Source organism: Pseudophryne corroboree, chromosome 4, assembly GCF_028390025.1.
Source record: "Pseudophryne corroboree isolate aPseCor3 chromosome 4, aPseCor3.hap2, whole genome shotgun sequence".
Lineage (NCBI taxonomy): Eukaryota > Metazoa > Chordata > Amphibia > Anura > Myobatrachidae > Pseudophryne > Pseudophryne corroboree.
The window spans coordinates 683,147,935-683,171,195 of NC_086447.1; the positions used below are offsets into that span (position 1 = coordinate 683,147,935).

Here is a 23,261-nt window from a genome sequence, read left to right on the forward strand (position 1 = left end):
GTACGAGGTTACTTCCAGAAAATGTGGAGAAGATGATGTTCATTAAAATGAATTATAATCAATTACTCCATGGAGACATTCACCAGCAGCAATTGCCTCCAGAAAGTACACGGGGATCTGAGATGGTGGATTCCAGTGGGGACGAATTAATAATCTGTGAGGAGGGGGATGTACACAGTGAAAGGGGTGATGAATCGGACGATGATGATGAGGTGGACATGTTGCCTCTGTAGAGCCAGTTTGTGCAAGGAGAGATTGATTGCTTCTTTTTTGGTGGGGGCCCAAACCAACCAGTCATTTCAGTCACAGTCGTGTGGCAGTCCCTGTCGCTGAAATGATGGGTTGGTTAAAGTGTGCATGTCCTGTTTATACAAAATAAGGGTGGGTGGGAGGGCCCAAGGACAATTCCATCTTGCACCTCTTTTTTCTTTTTTTATTCTTTGCGTCATGTGCTGTTTGGGGAGTATTTTTTGGAAGGGCCATCCTGCCTGACACTGCAGTGCCACTCCTAGATGGGCTAGGTGTTTGTGTCGGCCACTAGGGTCGCTTAACTTACTCACACAGCTACCTCATTGCGCCTCTTTTTTTTCTTCTTTGCGTCATGTGCTGTTTGGGGAGTATTTTTTGGAAGGGCCATCCTGCGTGACACTGCAGTGCCACTCCTAGATGGGCCAGGTGTTTGTGTCGGCCACTAGGGTCGCTTAGCTTACTCACACAGCTACCTCATTGCGCCTCTTTTTTTTCTTCTTTGCGTCATGTGCTGTTTGGGGAGTATTTTTTGGAAGGGCCATCCTGCGTGACACTGCAGTGCCACTCCTAGATGGGCCAGGTGTTTGTGTCGGCCACTAGGGTCGCTTAGCTTACTCACACAGCTACCTCATTGCGCCTCTTTTTTTTTCTTCTTTGCATCATGTGCTGTTTGGGGAGTATTTTTTGGAAGGGCCATCCTGCGTGACACTGCAGTGCCACTCCTAGATGGGCCAGATGTTTGTGTCGGCCACTAGTGTCGCTTAGCTTACTCACACAGCTACCTCATTGCGCCTCTTTTTTTCTTTGCATCATGTGCTGTTTGGGGAGTATTTTTTGGAAGGGCCATCCTGCCTGACACTGCAGTGCCACTCCTAGATGGGCCAGATGTTTGTGTCGGCCACTTGGGTCGCTTAGCTTAGCCATCCAGCGACCTTGGTGCAAATTTTAGGACTAAAAATAATATTGTGAGGTGTGAGGTGTTCAGATAAGACTGAAAATGAGTGGAAATTATGGTTATTGAGGTTAATAATACTATGGGATCAAAATGACCCCCAAATTCTATGATTTAAGCTGTTTTTTAGGGTTTTTTGAAAAAAACACCCGAATCCAAAACACACCCGAATCCGACAAAAAAAATTCGGTGAGGTTTTGCCAAAACGCGTTCGAACCCAAAACACGGCCACGGAACCGAACCCAAAACCAAAACACAAAACCCGAAAAATTTCAGGTGCACATCCCTAATTAAACATACATGCAAACTTACATTCATACATACTTACCTATGTTGATACGAAGCAGTCGGTCCTCTTCTCCAGTAGAATCCACGGGGTACCTGTAAATAAAATTTATACTCACAAACAATCCTGTGTAGATCGGTCCTCTTCTGTAAATTTGTAATCCAGGGACTTGGTAAAATAAAAAAACAGATTACCCGAACCACGCACTGAAAGGGGATCCATGTTTACACATGGATCCCCTTTCCCCGACTGGCGGGACCCCCCGTGACTGCTGTCAAAGAGGGTCCCTTCAGCCAATCAGGGAGTGCCACGTCATGGCACTCTCCTGATTGGTTGTGCGCTCCTGAGCTGTCAGTCAGGCTGCGCACTGTAGATATAATGTAGCGCATAGGCGCTCCATTGTATCCAATGGTGGGAACTTTGTGGTCTGCAGTAGGCCGCAAGGTTAAGTGGGGCCAACCACAAGAGTGACCCCACTTAACCTCGCGGTCTACCGCAGACCGCAAAGTTCCCACCATTGGATACAATGGAGCGCCTATGCTCTACATTGTATCTACAGTGCGCAGCCTGACTGACAGCTCAGGAGCGCACAGCCAATCAGGAGAGTGCCATGACGTGGCGCTCCCTGATTGGCTGAAGGGACCCTCTTTGACAGCAGTCACGGGGGTCCTGCCAGTTGGGGAAAGGGGATCCATGTGTAAACATGGATCCCCTTTCAGTGCGTGGTTCGGGTAATTCGTTTTTTTATTTTACCAAATCCCTGGATTATAATTTATAAGAAGAGAACCGATCTGACCCTGGATTTTTTGTAAGTATAATTTTATTTACAGGTATCCTGCGATTCTACTGGACAAGGGGACCGACTGCTTCGTGTCAACATAGGTAAGTATGTATGTATGTAAGTGTGCATGTATGTTTAATAAAATTTTACTATCACGGTGTGTGTGTGTTTTGTTTTTATTTGGGTATTTTTTTGTAGTAGAACTACAGGTACCAGCGGGCCCATTTCCCCCCCGCATGCTGGTACTTTTGGTTCTCCAAGTACCAGCTTGCGGGGGAGGCTTGCTGGGACTTGTAGTTCTGCTACAAAAAAGCAATATATTTTTTTTACACAAAAGGCTATCAGCCTCCCATCCACCGCCCACGGATGGGGGGGACAGCCTCGGGCTTCACCCCTGGCCCTTGGGTGGCTGGAGGGGGGACCCCTTGATTTAAGGGGTCCCCACTCCTCCAGGGTACCCCGGCCAGCGGTGACTAGTTGGGTATTTAATGCCAGGGCCGCAGGGACCAATATGAAAGTGTCCCCCGGCTGTGGCATTATCTCTCTGACTAGTGGAGCCAGGTGCTGGTGTTAAAAATACGGGGGACCCCTACGTCTTTTGTCCCCCGTATTTTTTGCACCAGGACCAGGCGCAGAGCCCGGTGCTGGTAGTTAAAATATGGGGGAACCCCTGTCAATTTCCCCCCCGTATTTTTACAATCAGTACCGTCTCAAAGAGCCCAAGGCTGGTTATGTTTAGGAGGGGGGACCCCACGCAATTTTTTTCTGGATTTTTAACACTTTAAACACTTTTTTTAAGGTACACAATGAAGCCCTGCATGGATCTCACTGATCCGGCTGGGATTCATTGTGTTAAGTTCGGCAGTGTTTTACTAATCACTCCCGTAAAACACTGGCTGAAATTACGAATGACATCGACATCGGAAAACACGAAAATGCAGAATTTGACAGCATAGTAAATGAGGCGGAAAAAATTCAAAAAGTTGCAAATTCACACAGTCGATGTCATTCGTGTTTAATCTCCCTCCAAATCCCGACAATTACGAATCTTAGTAAATATACCCCCATGTTTTATTCAGAAGACACCATGGGGTAACATAGTAACATAGGGGGTAATTCAGAGTTGATCGCAGCAGCAAATTTGTTAGCAGTTGGGCAAAACCATGTGCACTGCAGGTGTGGCAGATATAACATTTCCAGAGACAGTTAGATTTGGGTGGGTTATTTTTAGAGATGAGCGGGTTCGGTTCATCGAGATCCGAACCCCCCCGAACTTTACCTATTTTACACAGTTCCGAGGCAGCCTCGGATCTTCCTGCCTTGCTCGGTTAACCCGAACGCGGCTGAACGTAATCATCCCGCTGTCGGATTCTCGGGAGATTCGTATTTTATATAAAGAGCCGCGCGTCGCCGCCATTTTCACTCGTGCATTGGAGATTGTCGGAGAGGACATGGCTACGTTCTCTGCCTGAAAAGCTCCATATCTGTGCTCAGTGTGCTGCAAATATCTGTGCTCAGTGTGCTGCAAATATCTGTGCTCAGTGTGCTGCAAATATCTACGTTCTCTGCCTGAAAAGCTCCATATCTGTGCTCAGTGTGCTGCAAATATCTACGTTCTCTGCCTGAAAAGCTCCATATCTGTGCTCAGTGTGCTGCAAATATCTGTGCGCAGTGTGCTGCATTGTGGGGACCACCATTATATAATTACAATAGTACAGTGCAGCATTTTGGTGACCAACAGTATATAGTTGTACAGTACAGTAGGCCATTGCTGTATCTTGCAGCTCCGTGTCACTTCAAGTATCCATATCTGTGCTGCATTGTTGTGAGCAGTATATAGTAGTACAGTGCAGCATTTTGGTGACCACCAGTATATATATATAGTAGTACAGTACAGTAGGCCATTGCTGTATCTTGCAGCTCCGTGTCAGACTCCTTTCTAGACAGTATCCTGATGATCAGTGCTCAATATCTGCTGCATTGTTGTGTGACCAGTATACTATATAGTAGTACAGTGCAGCATTTTGGTGACTACCAGTATATATAGTAGTACAGTACAGTAGGCCATTGCTGTATCTTGCTGCTCTGTGTCACTTCTAGTATCCTGATCAGTGCTTAATATATGTGCTCAGTGTCAGTGCTGCATTGTGGTGACCAGTATACTACAGTACAATAGTCCAGTGCTGTTCTCGCTGCTCAGTGTCAGTTCTCCGTAGTATCATCAGTGATCAGTATAATCAGTGCTCAGTAAAATCAGTGCTCAGTATAATCAGTGCTCAGTATAATCAGTGCTCAGTAAAATCAGTGCTCAGTATAATCAGTGATCAGTGTAATCAGTTCTCAGTATAATCAGTGCGCTGTTAGATGTGCGCCCATTTTCTGCCATTAGTACATTGGGATTTAGACAATTGATGAAGTTATTGTGTCCCCGGTACAAAATCCTATCTAGATTCCACTTCACTAGGCAGGCGATAGCGAGATTTTACCACTTAATATCAGTGATTTATAATTAATTATTAATTACACTGATCTTGCCAAATGATTCCAGTGATTTTATAATTTTCTTCCAGTGATTTGGACCAATAATACCATTGATTAGAACAAATAATTCCTGTGATATTGAGGTGTTTTTGTCACTTAGCTTAGCCATCCAGCGACCACAGAGCACCTCTTTTTCTCTTTTCTTTGCATCATGTGCTGTTTGGGGACTATTTTTTTAATTGCCATCCTGTCTGACACTTCCGTATATGTCCAGTGGTACTGCCATTCGATATAATTCCCGATATTACTGCCATTTAATTCCAGTGATTTTGTCATTTTCTTCCAGTGATTTGGACCAATAATACCATTGATTAGAACGAATAATTCCTGTGATTTTGTCATTTTCTTCCAGTGATTTGGACCAATAATACCATTGATTAGAACAAATAATTCCTGTGATATTGAGGCATTTGTGTCGCTTAGCTTAGCCGTACAGTGACCACAGTGCACCTCTTTTTCTCTTTTCTGTGCATCATGTGCTGTTTGGGGCCAATTTTTTTAAGTGCCATCCTGTCTGCCACTACAGTGCCACTCCTAGATGGGCCAGGTGTTTGTGCCGCCCTCTTGTGTCGCTTAGCTTAGTCATCCAGCGACCTCGGTGCAAATTTTAGGACTAAAAATAATATTGTGAGGTGTTCAGAATAGACTGGAAATGAGTGGAAATTATGGTTATTGAGGTTAATAATACTATAGGATCAAAATTACCCCCAAATGTTATGATTTAAGCTGTTTTTGAGGGGTTTTTTTTTTAAAAAAACACCCGAATCCTACAAAAAAATTTCAGGGAGGTTTTGCCAAAACGCGTCCGAATCCTACAAAAAAATTTCAGGGAGGTTTTGCCAATCCAAAACACGTCCGCGGAACCGAATCCAAAACCAAAACACAAAACCCGAAAAATTTCTGGTGCACATCTCTAGTTATTTTGTTTCTGTGCAGGGTAAATACTGGCTGCTTTATTTTTACACTGTAATTTAGATTTCAGTTTGAACACACCCCACCCAAATCTAACTCTCTCTGCAAAAGTTATACCTGCCCACCCTGCAGTGCACATGGTTTTGCCCAACTGCTAAAAAATTTGCTGCTGCGATCAACTCTGAATTAGGCCCATAGTAACATAGTAACATACATTAGTTTATGAGGTTAAAAAAAGAACTTTTGTCCATCGAGTTCAACCTATTTGTGTTCTCCTACTCTGTATTATTTTCAGATCTAGTTTTATCTGTTTGATAAAGTCGGCCGTTCTGTTGTACTTCCTTATTTTATTATAACTATAGTACGTGATCTATCCTCCATAACCCTGTATATCCTTATCCATTAGGAACTTATCTAGCCCATTCTTAAAAGTATTGACCGAGTCTGCCATCACTACTCTCTCAGGCAGGGAATCTTAAACTCATATTATCCTTACTGTGAAAAAACTTTTCGCCTCTGTGTGCGGAATCTCCTCTACTCTAACCTAAGTGGGTGTCCACGTGTCTTCTGTGTTGATCTTACCAAAAACAGATCCCCCGCAAGCTCTGTGTATTGTCCCCTTAAATATTTATAAATATTGATCATGTCTCCTGTTAATCTCCTCTTTTCCAGAGTGAACATGTCAAGCCTTGCAAATCTTTCTTGGGATTCCAGCGTCTCCAACCCCTTAATTAGTTTGGTCGCTTGTCTCTGAACCTTTTCTAGTTCCAGTATATCCTTTTTGTAGTAAGGTGCCCAAAATTGTGCGCAGTATTCCAGATGGGGCCTCACTAGAGCTTTATATAATGGGAGTATAACACTCTCATCGCTTGCATCAATACCCCTCTTTATGCATGCTAGTACCTTGTTTGCCTTTTTTGCTGCTATCCTACATTGGGTGCTGCTGCTAAGTTTATTATCTATGTGAACACCTAAATCTTTTTCCAGTACGGAGTCCCCTAACACCACCCCATTTAGTATGTAAGTGTTATTTTTGTTCTTGCTACCAAGGTGCATTACCTTGCACTTGTTTATATTGAAACTGATTCTCCATTTTGCTGCCTATGACTCCAGTTTGAATAAATCGTTCTGGAGAGACTAAGCATCTCCCTCCAAATTTATAACCTTACATATATAGTCTGCAAAAATTGACACCATGCTCTCTAGACCTTCTGCTAGATCGAGAAAATGTTGAATAATAGTGGTCCAAATACAGACCCTTGTGGCACACCACTTAGTACTTCAGTCCAATTTGAAAAAGTTCCATTTACCACAATGCGCTGCTCCCTATTATCTAACCAATTTCTAACCCAAGTGCATATTGTGCTCCCTAGCCCCAGTTTTTGTAACTTATATATAAGTCTCATGTGTGGCACTGTGTCGAAAGCCTTAGCAAAGTCTTGAAAGATTACATCCGCCACCTTACCCTGATCAAGGTTCGCACTAACTGTTTCATAAAAGCCTAGTAAGTTTGTTTGACATGATCTATCCTTCACAAATCCATGTTGGTTCCTATTAATAATCTTTTTGGCTTCAAGGATCTCCTGTACACTATCCCCTATAATGCTTACTAGCATTTTCCCCACTATAGATGTAAGACTAACTGGTCTATAATTGCCTGGTTCAGCTTTACTTCCCTTTTTGAAGATCGGCACTACTTCCGCTATACACCAGTCTTTGGGAACCATATCTGATGAAAGTGAATCATTAAAGATTAAAAATAGAGGTCTTGCTAATTCGGAGTGTAGCTCCATGAGAACCCTTGGGTGAATACCGTCTGGACCAGGTGACTTGTTAATCTTAGTTTTTTTCAATTGGTCACAGACTTCCTCCTCACCTAAATAAGCAGTTAGCAGTGGGATATTATCCTTATTGAGGTTGGGTGTTATTTCATGCATCTGGTCCTCTATTGTAAATACCGATGAGAAAAACTTGTTTAATTTATTTGCTATGTCGTTATCGTTTTTGATTAAGAGTCCCAGATTGTCCTTTAAAGGGCCTATACTCTCCTTCTTTAATCTTTTGCTGTTGATAGATTTTTAAAAAAAAGTTGGGGTTTGATTTACTTTCCTTTGTTACTAGCTTTCCAGTTTCTACTTTAGCTGCTCTTATTTCTTTTTTGAATATTTTGCTGCAAACCTTATAGTACTGGAATGACTCCGCTTTCCCGTCTGATTTGTATTTTTTTAATGCTCGCCTTTTTTTGCCCATTAGTTCCTTGATATTTTTGTTAAGCCACATTGGTTTGGAGTTTTTAGTCCTTTGCTGTCCATGGGAATAAATTTACGAGTAATCTCATCGAGCAGCGATTTTAACACCTCTTATTTCTCTGTAGTGTTTTTTCCTTGAAACAAAAATTCCCATTCAGTGTCCCTTGAAGCTTCCATCATCATGTCAAAGTTAGCTTTGCTAAAGTTCAGAGTCCTAGTTGAACCTATATAGGACTGCTTATGAAAATTTATATTGAATGTGACCATATTGTGGTCACTGTTTCCTATGGGCTCCCCTACTATATTATTTGGTATCAAATCCCCATTGTTTGTCAACAACAGGTCTAAGATTGCATTGTACCTAGTTGGATCCTCGATTATTTGAAGTAAGTAGTTATCATTTAGTGTGTTTAAAAACATATTACCCCTAGCAGTATCACATGAATCGTTTGTCCAATTTATCTCCGGATAGTTGAAATCTCCCATCACTATTACTGTTATGAACCACAGGTAGTGGTTCATTCCTGTTTTCCGTTTATGTATTTTATGTGATAGTTCTCTTGCAGGCCAGGATTTCCCTTTGCTCTGGTTTAGAAGACTCTTGTTTGCTGCCGGTGGTGAGTCTGTGTAATTGCAGCCTGTTTCCATGTGTTTGGCCTCACCTGTCTGTTAATTGCATCTTGTCAGTTTGGAGTCGTGCAACAGGGCAGCTGCACGATATAATTAATTAGGGCTCTCTGTTATATTCTGGCTGAGTGCAATTCACAGACGCTGGTGATAGTTCTGAGCTAGTTCCTGTCCAGTTCCTGAGCTCCTGTCTAGCTGCTTCCAGCCTTGATCCAGTGTCTGATCCAGTGTCCGATCCAGCTTCTTGCCTTGAAGCGTGCCTGTCCTGAAGTCCAGTGGCTTTGTCTATTCCTGATCCTGATTCGGTATCCTGTTCCTTGATATCCACTGCTCAGTCGTTAGAACTCTGCCTGTCCTCTGGTTCTGAGAGTCTGTGTCGGCTACATTGGGGGTTCCTGTCCATTTGCCAGTATTTGTACCGGTTCCGTGAGTAGCGGCTTTGTGCGTCCGTCGGTCAAGGCCGCTGTATTCTTTAGTTTCTAGTTACTGGTGTTTTGCAGAGGGTTCTGCATATGCTGTCACCGTCGGTACACAACAGTATTGTGTCGGCGTGTGGACAGCATTTCCTTTGTTGTTGTTTATCCTGGTGGATGTGCCGCACATACTTTATTTAAGTTCTGTAGCGCCCCTAACTCTGTATTTCTGTCTTTAGTTAGAGGTTCCCCTTGTCATCACCCCGTCTTGGTTCACGCCTTGTCTCACATTAAGACCTGGGGCATCGGAGTTGGGCAGACCTAATCCGCCCTTCAAACGCGGCTGCCGTGGGCCCAAGAAACCATAGTCACGCAGGCGTGGGCTGACAACGAGGGTGAGACAATAAATATAGAAAGCTTGGAACTCCACGTGGCGCTACTTAAATACCATCAGGAAAAAACTTACACAGTGTAATCACATAGAATTTCAGATTTTCACAGCTGTCTCAATTTGGGAACATAGCCAGTGTAATCACATGGAATTTCAGATCTGACAGCTGTCTTGATTTAAGAACAGAGCTAAAAAACATCCTGGATGCCGCTGCAGAAGCTCATCAAAGTGCTGCGGCCCAGCCCCACATTAATGAGCTTCTGCAGCGGCATCCACTTCTCACAGGGCACGGCAGTCTCCAAAAGTACTATGTCCAGGATCCAAGTCAAGCAACACATATAATGATGTCCAGGATCCAAGTCAAGCAACACATATAATGCAATAATTATCTTCCTGCACTTAGGATCTGATTCAGCTTGGAGCGCTATTGAGACAGAAACTGCGATATTCTCAATCCTTATTCTGCATGTGAAGAGACACCCAGAAAGTGTATTGAGGAGGAAGATTCCGTTATAAAGTGAAAGCCATCCTTCATATCCTGTGATTGTCTACATGCGATATAAATTACATCCTTATGTGAGTGGGACCGATACAACTTAAACACCCATCGATTTTTTTAAACAGTATTGCACTATGTTCTGTACATTCTATGTTTTTTAGCTCTGTTCTTAAATCAAGACAGCTGTCAGATCTGAAATTCCATGTGATTACACTGGCTATGTTCCCAAATTGAGACAGCTGTGAAAATCTGAAATTCTATGTGATTACACTGTGTAAGTTTTTTCCTGATGGTATTTAAGTAGCGCCACGTGGAGTTCCAAGCTTTCTATATTTATTGTACCATTTTAGAATCACGGTGAAAGGTTCCTATTTGGTCTCTAAGGCTGCTATTAGTATTGTAGCGCACCAGGGGTTCTTTCTCTTTTGTGTTCAAAACGAGGGTGAGACAATGGAGTCAGGTTTCCGTAGGGGTTGCTGCTGAGCTCCGTATCTATTGCAGCTTTACGTTCCTGTACTTGGGGCCCAGTTCCAGGAGTACCAAGTACAGTGAACGTAACATTATCACCGGCCATACAACAAAAAAGAAACAAAGCTAAATAGTAGTTTTTTCATTTTTGGCCCAGTCCAGAATCCAGTCCTGTCTAGAATCCAGTCCTGTCTAGAGTCCAGTGTACAGAACCTAGTCCAGTCCTGTCTAGAGTCCAGTGTGCAGAACCCAGTCCAGTGTGCAGAACCCAGTCCAGTCTTGTCTTGTCAAGTTCAGAATCCAGTCTAGAATCCAGTCTAGAATCCTGTCTAGAATCTTGTCTAGAATCTTGTCTAGTCTTGTCTGGTTTGAAATCCTCCTATGCCTACTATGCAAGCCCTGCAGGCGTCTCTCTCAGCCCTGAACTCTGCTTTCAGTGCTTTAATACCTGAGCGGCTGGAAGTTTTGCAGCAATCCTTAAAGCAACTGCAAAACCTTCTGACCAAAATTTTGCTTATTTTGCCAGAAGTTGTTGAGAGTTCATCCTCTAAAGAGACTCTTGTTCACAATATAGTGACAAGAGAATCCTCAGGTTTAATTGAAGAGAAAAGGTTTAAAAGTTTTCCGCGGCCCAGGCTCTCAGAAGAGGAGCGTCTGCGTGGCAGAAACTTAAATTTATGCCTATATTGTGGGGGTTTAGGCCACTATCTGCAGACCTGTGAGTTGAGCAAGCCAAAGTGTGGCGACAAGTCCTGCCCTCTTGCCAAGTGGAGTCAGGATTCAAGACCTACTCCTGTCTCTACTGTGGCAGAGGTACTTGTCACACAACCCACACTAAAAAGCACTCTGTCCTATAATTGGGGTCCTTGGGCTAGGGAGCCCCATTATAGATTCAGGAACCAAAGGAGAATGTTTCTCTCCTCTCTTGACTTACCTGTTGAATCAGAGTTGCAAACCCCGGTAGTGGAATCCCAGAGTCCTGAAGCGGTGCCCGATGCCCGGGGTCCTGGAGCGGTGCCCGATGCCCGGAGTCCTGAAGCGGTGCCCGATGCCCGGGGTCCTGGAGCGGTGCCCGATGCCCCGGGTCCTGGAGCGGTGCCTGATGCCCGGGGTCCTGGAGCGGTGCCCAATGCCCAGAGTCCTGGAGTGGCACCCGATGCCCAGAGTCCTGGAGCGGTACCCAATGCCCAGGGTCCTGGAGCAGTACCCGATGCTCTGGGTCATAGAGGGACATCGAATATAATAGTTCAGGTGTCAATACCAGAAGGGGTCTCAGAAGCTGTTACCCCAGGTAGGGACTTGAAAAGCGCAACCCCAGAAAGGGTATCTAAAACCATAGTTCTAGAAGGGAACTCGAGAAGCAAAACCCCAGAAGGGATCTTTGAAGTAATATCCCCAAGTGGGGTCTCGAGAGACACAGCCCCAGAGAAGGGTCTAGAGGTCGCTTCCCCAGAAAAGGACTCAAGAGGCATAGCGTTAGTGGAGGTTCTGAAGGTTATAGCTTCAGCAAAAGTCCCGGAGGTCATAGTCCCGGGAGAAGTTTCGATAAATATCGACTCAGAGAGGGAGGCTGACGGCCCGGTCCCAGAGAGGAAGGCTGATGGCCCGGTCCCAGAGAGGGAGGCTGACGGCCCGGTCCCAGAGAGGGAGGCTGACGGCCGGTCCCAGTGAGGGAGGCTGACGGCCCGGTCCCAGTGAGGGAGGCTGACGGCCCGGGCCCAGAGAGGGAGGCTGATGGCCCGGTCCCGCCCGGTCCCAGAGAGGGAGGCCGACGGCCCGGTCCCAGAGAGGGAGGCCGACGGCCCGGTCCCAGAAAGGGAGGACGACGGCCCGGTCCCAGTGAGGGAGGCCGACGGCCCGGTCCCAGAGAGGGAGGCCGACGGCCCGGTCCCAGAGAGGGAGGCCGACGGCCCGGTCCCAGAGAGGGAGGCCGACGGCCCGGTCCCAGTAAAAGAATCCGAGGTGCTGACCCCAGCGGGGTTCCCGAAGGCCACTGCCCCAGCGGGGTTCCTGAAGGCCACTGCCCCAGTGGGGTTCCTGAAGGCCACAGCCCCAGCGGGGTTCCCGAAGGCCACAGCCCCAGCGGGGTTCCCGAAGGCCACTGCCCCAGCGGGGTTCCCAAAGGCCACTGTCCCAGCGGTGTTCCTGAGGGCCACTGCCCTGGGTGGGGTTCCGAGGGCCACTGCCCCGCGTGGGGTTCTGAGGGCCACTGCCCCGGGTGGGGTACCGAGGGCCACTGCCCTGGGTGGGGTTCCGAGGGCCACTGCCCCGGTGGGGTTCTGAGGGCCACTGCCCTGGGTGGGGTTCCGAGGGCCACTGCCCCGAGTGGGGTTCAGAAAGTCTCAGCCTCGAGTAAGGTCAGTAGTGACCAGGTCCTAGCAAAGCACTCTAGTCAGTCAGATGGGAAGGAAGCAGATCCTGACTCTGTTGATATCTCAACATCTATAATCTTTGATGGGGACTTAGCCCAATTTCTGGCGCTTTACAAACACTATTACATCATTATGTTGTCTAGACCATTTCTGGGCATCACTTCAGAGAACCTTGTGCTCTATCTGATATATTCCTTTAGAGGGGAGCCGTTTGAGTGGGCGTCCAGTTTAATGAAAACTGAAGATCCCATTCTTCAGGATCCCCCGGCATTCAGTGATGCAGTTATTAAGAGATATGGTTCCAAAGAAATTGGTTCAGGTTCCTCTAGGTCACCCGTCTTATCTGCTGAGAGTCCACCGTATACTGTAAACTTGGCACAAAAGTCTCAGCCCATTGTTTTGACTGCAGGATGTGCTTTTCTGTCTTCTTCTAGTAGTAGTACTTTGCCTGAAAGTTCAGTTCCCAAGGTTAAGAAACCAATCTCTGATTTGAACCCAGCCTTGCTGGAAGGTACCATCAGTTCAGACAATGTTTGGGGAATTACCTTGGTCAGACCTCAAGAACTTTGTAAAAGAAAAAGAAGAAGAAAAAGAAATAATTATTGACTCTTGCCTTGTGTAAAAAAAAAAAAAGATTTTTTTTCCCCCCCTTGTCTTGTGTCCAGTGGCCACCGTCAAGGGGGGGGGGGGGGGGGGCACTGTTACAAGCTGTTGCCACAGCTCGTTTCTGTTTCTTGTCTTTGTTTGTTCCAGTGTCAGGTTTATTAATGTATACCTTGTTTTGGAAAACCTGAATTTTGGGGTCTGTTGACCCCTCCTCAAGGGGGGGGGGGGTACTGTATGAGCCACGGCTGTGGCTCATTCCTGTTTTGCATTTTGGTTATGTATTTTATGTTATACTTCTGTTTCTGTTCCCCGTGGGTGTCATGGGGTGTCCGGAGCCCACCCTTAAGGAGAGGATACTGTTATGAACCACAGGTAGTGGTTCTTTCCTGTTGTCCGTTTATGTATTTTATGTGATAGTTCTCTTGCAGGCCAGGATTTCCCTTTGCTCTGGTTTAGAAGACTCTTGTTTGCTGCCGGTGGTGAGTCTGTGTAATTGCAGCCTGTTTCCATGTGTTTGGCCTCACCTGTCTGTTAATTGCATCTTGTCAGTTTGGAGTCGTGCAACAGGGCAGCTGCACGACATAATTAATTAGGGCTCTCTGTTATATTCTGGCTGAGTGCAATACACAGACGCCAGTGATAGTTCTGAGCTAGTTCCTGTCTAGTTCCTGAGCTCCTGTCTAGCAGTTTCTGTCTAGCTGCTTCTAGCCTTGATCCAGTGTCTGATCCAGTGTCTGATCCAGTGTCCGATCCAGCTTCTTACCTTGAAGCGTGCCTGTCCTGAAGTCCAGTGGCTTTGTCTATTCCTGATCCTGATTCGGTATCCTGTTCCTTGGTGTCCACTGCTCAGTCGTTGGAACTCTGCCTGTCCTCTGGTCCTGAGAGTCTGTGTCGGCTACATTGGGGGTTCCTGTCCGTTTGCCAGTATTTGTACCGGTTCCGTGAGTAGCGGCTTTGCCGCGTCCGTCGGTCAAGGCCGCTGTATTCTTTAGTTTCTAGTTACTGGTGTTTTGCAGAGGGTTCTGCATATGCTGTCACCTGTCACAACTGAGGGCCTGAGCTGACAGGAGGAAGCCTCAGTTGTAGGGGCTGAGGTGAAACAAAACCTCGGAGGTTTAATCAGACCCCTGGACATATAAGTAAGCTGTAGAAAGGTTGCCCGAAGGCGTGACCACGACAACCAAGATTAAAAGTCAATAAAAGTTTATTAACAGAACTCCATGTATTCACAGCAGTGATAAATGAATGAAGATATACAGCAGATATGATAAAACAGTTCCTGGATAACTATGGGTTAGGCAATGGCCACAGGGTACTGGTAGCAGTAGGTACAGTTCTTAATGTCCCAGAGATGGAATGTCCTTACCAGACCCGTCCGTAGTATTAAGTGTAGCCAAAGAACACACCAGCAGATGTATCACTGGAAGCCGGTAACACTGCAGTAGAAGTAGCTGCTATGAATGCTGGATGGAACCAGCCAGGTGTTGAAACATGGAGTGGATGCTGGATGGAACCAGCCAAACAGTAGAATGAAGCTAGGGAGCGAGGATATAGGAACCGATGGTATGCGGGCACCGATGGTTTGCGGGTACCGATGGTTTGCGGGTACCGATGGTATGCAGGTAACCGCTGGAGAAGCACCGGCTCTTACAGAAGCTGATCACTGCTGGAAGCTGACCGCTGGAAGCAGATGAAGGCTGTAGCTGGAAGCTGGAACAAACACAGAAGACTGCAGAGTCAGGCTGCACCGCAAGGTGGTAAGCAGGTGCGGGTCTCTTAGTGGTAACTGGAAACAGGAGCTGGAAACCTGGAATGAAAATAACCACAGGAGAGAGAGACTGGAGACAAGGTTTGACAACCACAGCACTGACCATTTCCTGGTGCAGGCTCAATCCCTTTATACCCTTAGGTGTGCTGGGATTGGATGGGCAATTAGGCAGACTTCAGCGGAGCTATGGATTTGAGGTCAGGATCATGTGACTGGAACCAAGATGGCTGCGCCCATACTGGCCAGTGGAGGGAAACCTTGTTTGTAACACCACATGGAGATTCCTCTGTAATGGCGGCGGTGAACACAGAGAACGCCGACTTGCGTCTCAAACCTCCAGCATGGATGGCCACGGCCGCAGTAGGTGAAGAGTGCCACATGCCCTGTAGTGCATTGAGAATAGGAGACGATGCCCGAGGCCCCGCCGGCAGGTGACGCCATGCCAGTCGCCCGGGCATTGGAAGGACAATATCCACGGATCAGCAAAGATGAGACATGACATATGAATGCTAGCAACATAGCTGGGAACCGGGCCTAGGACGCTGAGCCAGCCTTAGGAGACACCTGAAAGGTAAATAATGGCGTCCAGATACCCGGATCGTGACATCACCGTCGGTACACAACAGTATTGTGTCGGCGTGTGGACAGCATTTCCTTTGTTGCTGTTTATCATGGTGGCTGTGCCGCACATACTTTATTTAAGTTCTGTAGCGCCCCTAACTCTGTATTTCTGTCTTTAGTTAGAGGTTCCCCTTGACATCACCCCGTCTCGGTTCACGCCTTGTCTCACATTAAGACCTGGGGGCATCGCAGTTGGGCAGACCTAATCCGCCCTTCAAACGCGGCTGCCGTGGGCCCAAGAAACCATAGTCACGCAGGCGTGGGCTGACAACGAGGGTGAGACAATGGAGTCAGGTTTCCGTAGGGGTTGCTGCGGAGCTCCGTATCTATTGCAGCTTTACGTTCCTGTACTTGGGGCTCATCCGCTCAGTTCCAGGAGACCAAGTACAGTGAACGTAACAATTACGTCACCTACTCCCGCCGCATTATCAATTTGCTTCAGCATAATTTCCTCGTCAGACACATTAATACCAGGGGGCTTGTAGCATAGCCCCAATACTATCTTTTTCTTTCCCTTTCCCCTGCATGCAATTTCAACCCATAAAGTCTCAACAGTGTTTACAGTTTCATCATGAATATCTTCCCGTACATCAGGTTTTAAAAACCGCTTTACGTAAAGACATATCCGTCCACCCAGTTTGTTTGATCTATCTCTCCTGAACAGCATATAACCCTCCATATTAACTGACCAATCATGAGATTCGTCCCACCAGGTTTCAATAATGCCTATAATATCGTACTGTTTGCTTGCGGCAAGGACTTTTAGCTCCGCCTTTTTACCTGTTAGGCTTCTAGCATTTACATACATACATACAAGTAAGATAAGTATTTCCTCTTGTGCAAGTGACATCATTTTCTGTATGCAGTAACGATGATCCATAATCGTCACCAGTCAGTGTTTTGGCAATACCCTTGGTAATACCCTCATAATTACCCATGTTAATGGCCGTGGAGTCTGCTCTTTCCCTCCCCCTTCTCCACCCCCATTTGGTTCACTACCACCATCATTACTATTCTCACTGCATGACCCGTAGTTTCTAACTAAACTCTCCCCCCAGGCATCTACTTTATCTTCCAACCTTCTTACCATCTTTCCCCCCAGCACCGCTGCCCCCTCCTCATTCAGGTGCAATCCATCACAACAAAAAAGATGGCGCCTGACTGAGAAGTCCGCCCAGTGTTCCAAGAACACAAACCCCTCTTTCCTGCACCAATCCCTAAGCCATACTTGCCTACCTGACCCTCTCCATGAGGGAGAAAATGCTCTGTTCCTGGACTTTCCTGGTAATGTATGATTGCCATCACCTGTGGTGAAACACCTTTCTTATCAATTAACTAGCTCACCACAGGTGATGGCAATCATACATTACCAGGAAAGTCCAGGAACAGAGCATTTTCTCCCTCATGGAGAGGGTCAGGTAGGCAAGTATGCCCTAAGCCACACATTTACCTCCCTAATCTCCCTCTGCCTCCATGGGTTAGCGCGTGGCACAGGTAATATTTCGGAGAATATTACCTTAGATGTCCTTGCCTTAGATTTCTTGCCTAAGTCCCTATAGTCTTTCTTAAGGACATCCCACCTTCCACTAACTTTGTCATTGGTGCCAACATGCACCAAGACCGCCGGGTCATTCCCAGCCGCACCCAACAATCTATCTACCCGGTCCGCGATGTGCCGCACCCGAGCACCCAGGTATACTTACTAAAATTTGATTTGGTTGATGTTTGATCAATTTTTGATCAATTTTGAGTTTCAGGGTCTAAATCACACATTTACTAACAGATGAGTTTTGACATCCTTTTAAAAAAATATGTCAAAACTCATCTGTTAGTAAATGTGGGATTTAGGGGTATGATTACTAAAAGTCGATCTGGGTCAATTTTTGGTTGATGCTTGAACGATGTTTTGTCGATGTTTAGTCGATTTTGTATTTTAGAGTCTAAATTTCCACATTTACTACTGTAACTGATGATTTTTGACATTTAAAAACAAAATCGATCAAAAAAAAAATCATCCAAACATAGACCAAAAATCGACCCAAATTGAGTTTTAGTAAATATACCCCCATCTGTCTCTAACACATCAAATAAAATGTAAACAAATTGAGCAAATACAAAGCCTGCATTATTATTGAAATATCAAGAAAGTAAACCAAAAGCCATACATTAATCCACCTTTCCAGAATAGCAAAAATCAGGATTCTAGATTGTAGATTTTGATTGGCACTTCAAAGTGATAACACTGGTCTACAAAAATAAACTGAATCTAAATGTATTTTTCATGCTGAATTCGAATATGCATTCAGAATTTTCCAATCAGTCAGGGGTTTTTTTGCAACATACGTTTAAAGTTTTATTAAATTAGTACTTACATAAGTCTAAATGATAATATACACCTCATTCTAGCTGATCTAAAAAGTTGTAGATTACGATTTTCTGGCATATTTTGCCTTTGGGATGTCTCTCTTCATAGTCCAGCATGCTGGAAGTCCAAATCATAGGAATTGCAAATGGCATATGATGTGAACCATTTTTCTATCCAGTGAGAAGACTAAAACATGATACACTGCATATACTGTATGCATATGCGGGGCCCAGTTCTTAGCCAGATCACCAACTTTACACTCGAAGTAACGCTCATAACACTTTTTTTTACAAGTGGTGTGAAATTTCTCCTCTGAGATTTGAAGGTAACATAACATAAACTGCCTGGAGGATTTAAACACTTTCTTGGTATTAGTGAAAATATTCTAACAACTAATACAACAAATACTTGTGCTAAGGGGCTCCACTATGGTGAGAGACACCCAGGGGTCACAGGACAATGTGCTGAGCCCTGATTGTGGGAGCCTAGCACACATGCTTCTCTGACCTGACCAGGGGGTAGGGGCTACACCAGCAGGGGTTGTGTCTATCTCCCCTACAGTGAATATTGCCACATGAACCATGGGACATACCATGAGCACCATGACGGCAGGAGGAGGAGAAAGGTTCAGAACATGGGACCCAAAGTGTAACAGTGACCCAAAGTGTATCCTCGTAGGTTTCAGGCTCAGGTTACAAATAGAAATATAAGTTAACGTGTATAGTAAAACTGGTAGCCCACCAACCTTGCTTTTCCCCCTGCCATCATGGTTCACATAGTATGTCCCATGGTTCACATGGTCTCATCAGAATCTACATTATCTGAAGAGGGTCTAGCCACTACCCACCAGAAGGTCAGGCTGCATGGACAAGAAGGAGGAGGAAGCTGCTGGAGGCTGCACATAAAGGTGAGAGTGGGGAAGATTACAGGGATACATTTGTTTGTATGCTCCAGTCTGTCTGTCTGTCTGTCTGCCTGTCTGTCTGTCTGTCTGTCTGTCTGTCTGTCTGTGTATGACAGGCCATAAAAAACACTAAAATCTGAAAAAAAGTAACTCACAAACACACTAAGCCTGATGGAGAAATTCTAATCCTATATTTGAATTCAGAATTTAAAACTATGCAGTTTCCTTGTGAAAAAAAATCATGTTGACCAGTGTAATGCTTTTTTATTCGTTTCCTTTTGCTAAATTTCACTGTCCTAAATAAATGCCTACTATGTGTAGGAACAATATGGTGGCCCAAGAAGCATTGCCAAATTTTCAAGTAGGAAACCTACAGTACCACATTCAAAAAGAAGACCTTTTTTTTAATTAGTACAAAATAGGGAGATCTGCAGGGGCCAGATGCACATTGCTTGGAAAGTGATAAAATGGAGAGTGAAAAAGTACCAGCCAATCAGCTCCTGTCATTTTTCAAATACAGCCTGTGACATGGCAGTTAGCACCTAATTGGCTGGCACTTTTTCTTTCTCCATTTTATCACTCTCCAAGCGATGATGCATCTAGCCTGGGCTTTAAATAATTACCCCACACACACACACACACACGCACACACCACCATCCAAATGTGGGATATGTTATCTTTTTTGTGTTTTATTTCAGTCATTGACAATAACTACTAAGGGGGCACTCACGTGTGTGCAGTGCTGTATGGGGGAGATTGAATGTCCTCTCCCATCTACTGTATGGGAGACAAACAAAATGTCTATCAAGTTTGGTGATATCATCACAAGTGATCACTTGATAATAGCTACTAAGAGGTCTTATCTTTTGAAAGAGGGTACTTCATATATGGGCATCCTCACATGCACATATGCAATTACGAGCATGAGAGGGCACGCAGTGCCCACCCGCCCATATATACAGAGCCAGCCCTAGGCATAGACAAACTAGGCAAATGCAATGGGGCACAAGCAGCTTCTGCTGATTCAAATGATATGCGGTATGCCTATATTCTGTGTGTGACTGCAGCTGTATCTGCATCTAAAACGCTACGTTACAGTGTATTCCTGGAAATCACTGTAACGTAGCATTTCGTATGCAGATACAGGCACAGTTGCACACACAATATAGGCATGCCACAAATCATTTTAATTAGCAGAAGCTGCTTGTGCATCATAGTCACATAGCAACACAAATAAGATGCATTTTTGGGGGAAAAGGGTGCCCGACGTTAGCAGAGCTGGCCTAGAGCTGCCAGCTGACTCACTCCAGACATCTCATGCTGCATAGCATATTGAGGCAAAATGTATGCGGACACATCTGTATCCAAGCAGAGGCATAGGTCACAGTGTGAGCGGCCTTGTGAGTGCTGTGTGTGGGTGGGTTGGTTGTGTAATAGTGTTTGGTGTCAGGTGCATTATGTGTGTCATGTGTATAAATGCATTAATAATGTGCAGCATATGTTAAGGGGCACTATGTGTGTCATTATGTGTATAAGGGCATTAACAGTGTGTAACATACAGTATGTGTAAGGGCCATTATGTGTGTCATTATGTGTATAAGGACATTAATAATGTGCCTCATATGTGTAAGGGACATTATGTGTATAAGGGCATTGATAAAGGTTGGCATAATGTGTAAGGCGCATTATGTTTATAAAGACATTAATAATGTGTGTCATATGTGTAAGGGGCATTACTGTGTGGCATTATGTGTATATGGTTCTCTACTGTGTGGTGTAACATATAGAAAGGGCACTACTGTATGGTCTAATGTGAATAAAGAGCAATATGATGTGGTGCATTGTCAATAAGGAGCAATTCAGTGTGGGCACTACTGTGAGGAGTATCGTATATAAGGTAAAGTGGTACTTTTGTGTGATGCAACATGAATAAGGTACACTATTGCATGATATATTGTGAATAAAGTTGCACTACTGTGTGGCGTAATTTGAACTGGGGGTACTATTGTATGGCCATGCTCCTTCCCAAAAGAACACACCTCTTTTTGGGCTGCATGCCAAATGTGCATATTGTTTCTATTTAAAATATAGGGGGTAGGAGCACCAAAATGAGGACTGCTATGACTGAAGGATGATAGTGATGGGAAAGGGGTGCAGTGTCAGAGGCAAAACTAGCAGCGGTGCTGGGGGGCACCAGCCAAAATCTTGACTAGGGCATGATATTGGTTAGGGCCATCTCTGCACATATATAAATTAATGTTTATTCATAGCTCAGCCTCAGTGTAATATTATCTGGTGATCACATGTGTAATGAACATTAGATAGCATTGTGTCATAGTCATAATTACCATTTAAAATACAATTAAATACAGTCCTAAATATAAAAGTAACATGATTTTAGTAAAAAAATATTTTTACAATAAACATCGGTTAAACATTGATGGTTGAAATATTGGTCCATCAATGATCGGGAACATCGCAGCCATCGGTAACCTACATTTTCCCAGTGGCTGTTTCTCTCTGCAGCCACGGGGGTTGAGAATAGCAATGTAAGGGGGGCTCCATTATATTTTACTGGTGGCTGCTAATGTCTGCCGCCGCGGGATGAGGGGTGCATCCAGGTTGTCTGATCAGCAGTGACCAGCTGCATGTAAGGCACTGGAGGAGGAAACCAGGAAGCAGTAGCTGCTGGAATATTCTCTTCTAGCAGTGAGCTTTCTGACTAGTCGCATCTGATGTGACCATGTCAGGGAAGGCCCAGCCTGGTGTGGTCACATCTGATGCGACGCCTGGCAAGTGGTTAATAACTAGGCTAATCCTTTCAACTTTATCTATCTAAAAGACTTAGAATAAATAAGAAAAATAGCACAAACCTTGTGGAGAGAATCTATTTGCTGAATAAATGAGGAGCTTTTTTTCTTCTCCCTGTTCAGTTCAGAGACAAGCTTCAGTATAGTTTCCCTGCTGGCCTTAGATTCTGTCTCATGTACATTAATTGTATGCTCTAGGGTGGCAACACGGCCCCTCAATCCAGTATTGCCTTTGTAGAGCTCGCCTGCCTAAAAGGAAATAAGCAAATGAAATTACAAATTGGTGATGCCTGATATCTGGGTAAGCATATACAACTGACCACGTGAGCACAGCAGACAAATTACTGAACATAGGGGGTTATTCAGTACAGATTGCAGATTCTGCTAAAAAGCAGAATCTGCAATCCGTTCTTTCACATGCTGGGGGCCGCCGATCACAGGGCAAGGCTGGCGAGTATGCAGGATGGCCTGACCAGCGGCTGCGACCGCAATTAAATTGCGGTCACAGCAACTGTGGACGACCCCCTGCAGATGCAGCTAGGCTGCGTATGCAGGAGGCCTGTCGCCATTTTTTAGATTGGACGTTACGCAGCCGCCCCAAAATGCTGCCAAAATGCTGCTGTTTTCCCAGGGCCACTCCCCGCAACGCTCCCCCGCCGCCCCGCGAACGCCTCTGCCTGTAAATCAGGCAGAGGTGTTTGCACACACTGCACCCGAAATGCATTCGGCAGCCACGCACGCACAGGACGGTACCTGCGCATGAGCACTGCCTCCGGGGTTACTGCAGTCGCACTGAATAACCCCCAAAGGCTGCATTCACCACATTAAGTAAACCTTTTACTCAACAGTTCTTACTTATTACTAAGGGGGAGATTTATCAAAGCTTGGAGAGAGAGAGATAAAGTGGAGAGAGATTAAGTACTATTCAATATATTTCTGATTTTCTAGTACCTTAGAGATTAGCAATTCTTCTGGATCGTCTTTTCCCAAGATATCAATGCCCAAACAAGCTGATAGTTCAGTAACAAAATGTCCATGACCTCTGTTGTATCTAGAAGCCTGAGATTTGGTATCCTCCAGCTGTCCAACATAGGTTCTAGATAATAACAACATGTATTCTTTGATTACTAAAATAGCTGATTGCAGGAAGTGTCTCAAACACAAAATCAGCACATGTGACTGCATTCATGCTCACCACTTAAGATGGCTACACATCTAAATATAATAACCCTAACCTGCCGGCTAGTTGGCTGGATGGATTTAAAATCTGGTAATGTATGGGAGCAAGTAACAACTGTCTACTTGTTGCCAAAGTCTGGAAAATGGACGAAGATGATCGTCCAGACAAGTTAGTTACCGTATATACTCGAGTATAAGCCGACTTTTTCAGCACTTTTTCAGCACAGTGGGAAGGAGGGACACGGAGGGCACAGCGCGCGCCTCTCC

At 45.2% G+C, this 23,261-nt stretch overlaps 1 protein-coding gene across 2 annotated transcripts in view; it reads right to left on the reverse strand.

Moving 5' to 3' along the window:
- Nucleotides 1-23,261, reverse strand: part of CCDC170 (coiled-coil domain containing 170) — a 242,599-nt gene that overhangs the window by 135,889 nt on the left and 83,449 nt on the right. For both annotated transcript variants that reach the window (XM_063917874.1, XM_063917873.1), the window contains exons 6-7: nucleotides 22,767-22,911; nucleotides 21,879-22,064 (exon numbers count right to left, since the gene is read on the reverse strand). In XM_063917874.1, the coding sequence (XP_063773944.1) occupies nucleotides 21,879-22,064; nucleotides 22,767-22,911 (331 nt within the window). The remainder of the gene's footprint in view (nucleotides 1-21,878; nucleotides 22,065-22,766; nucleotides 22,912-23,261) is intronic.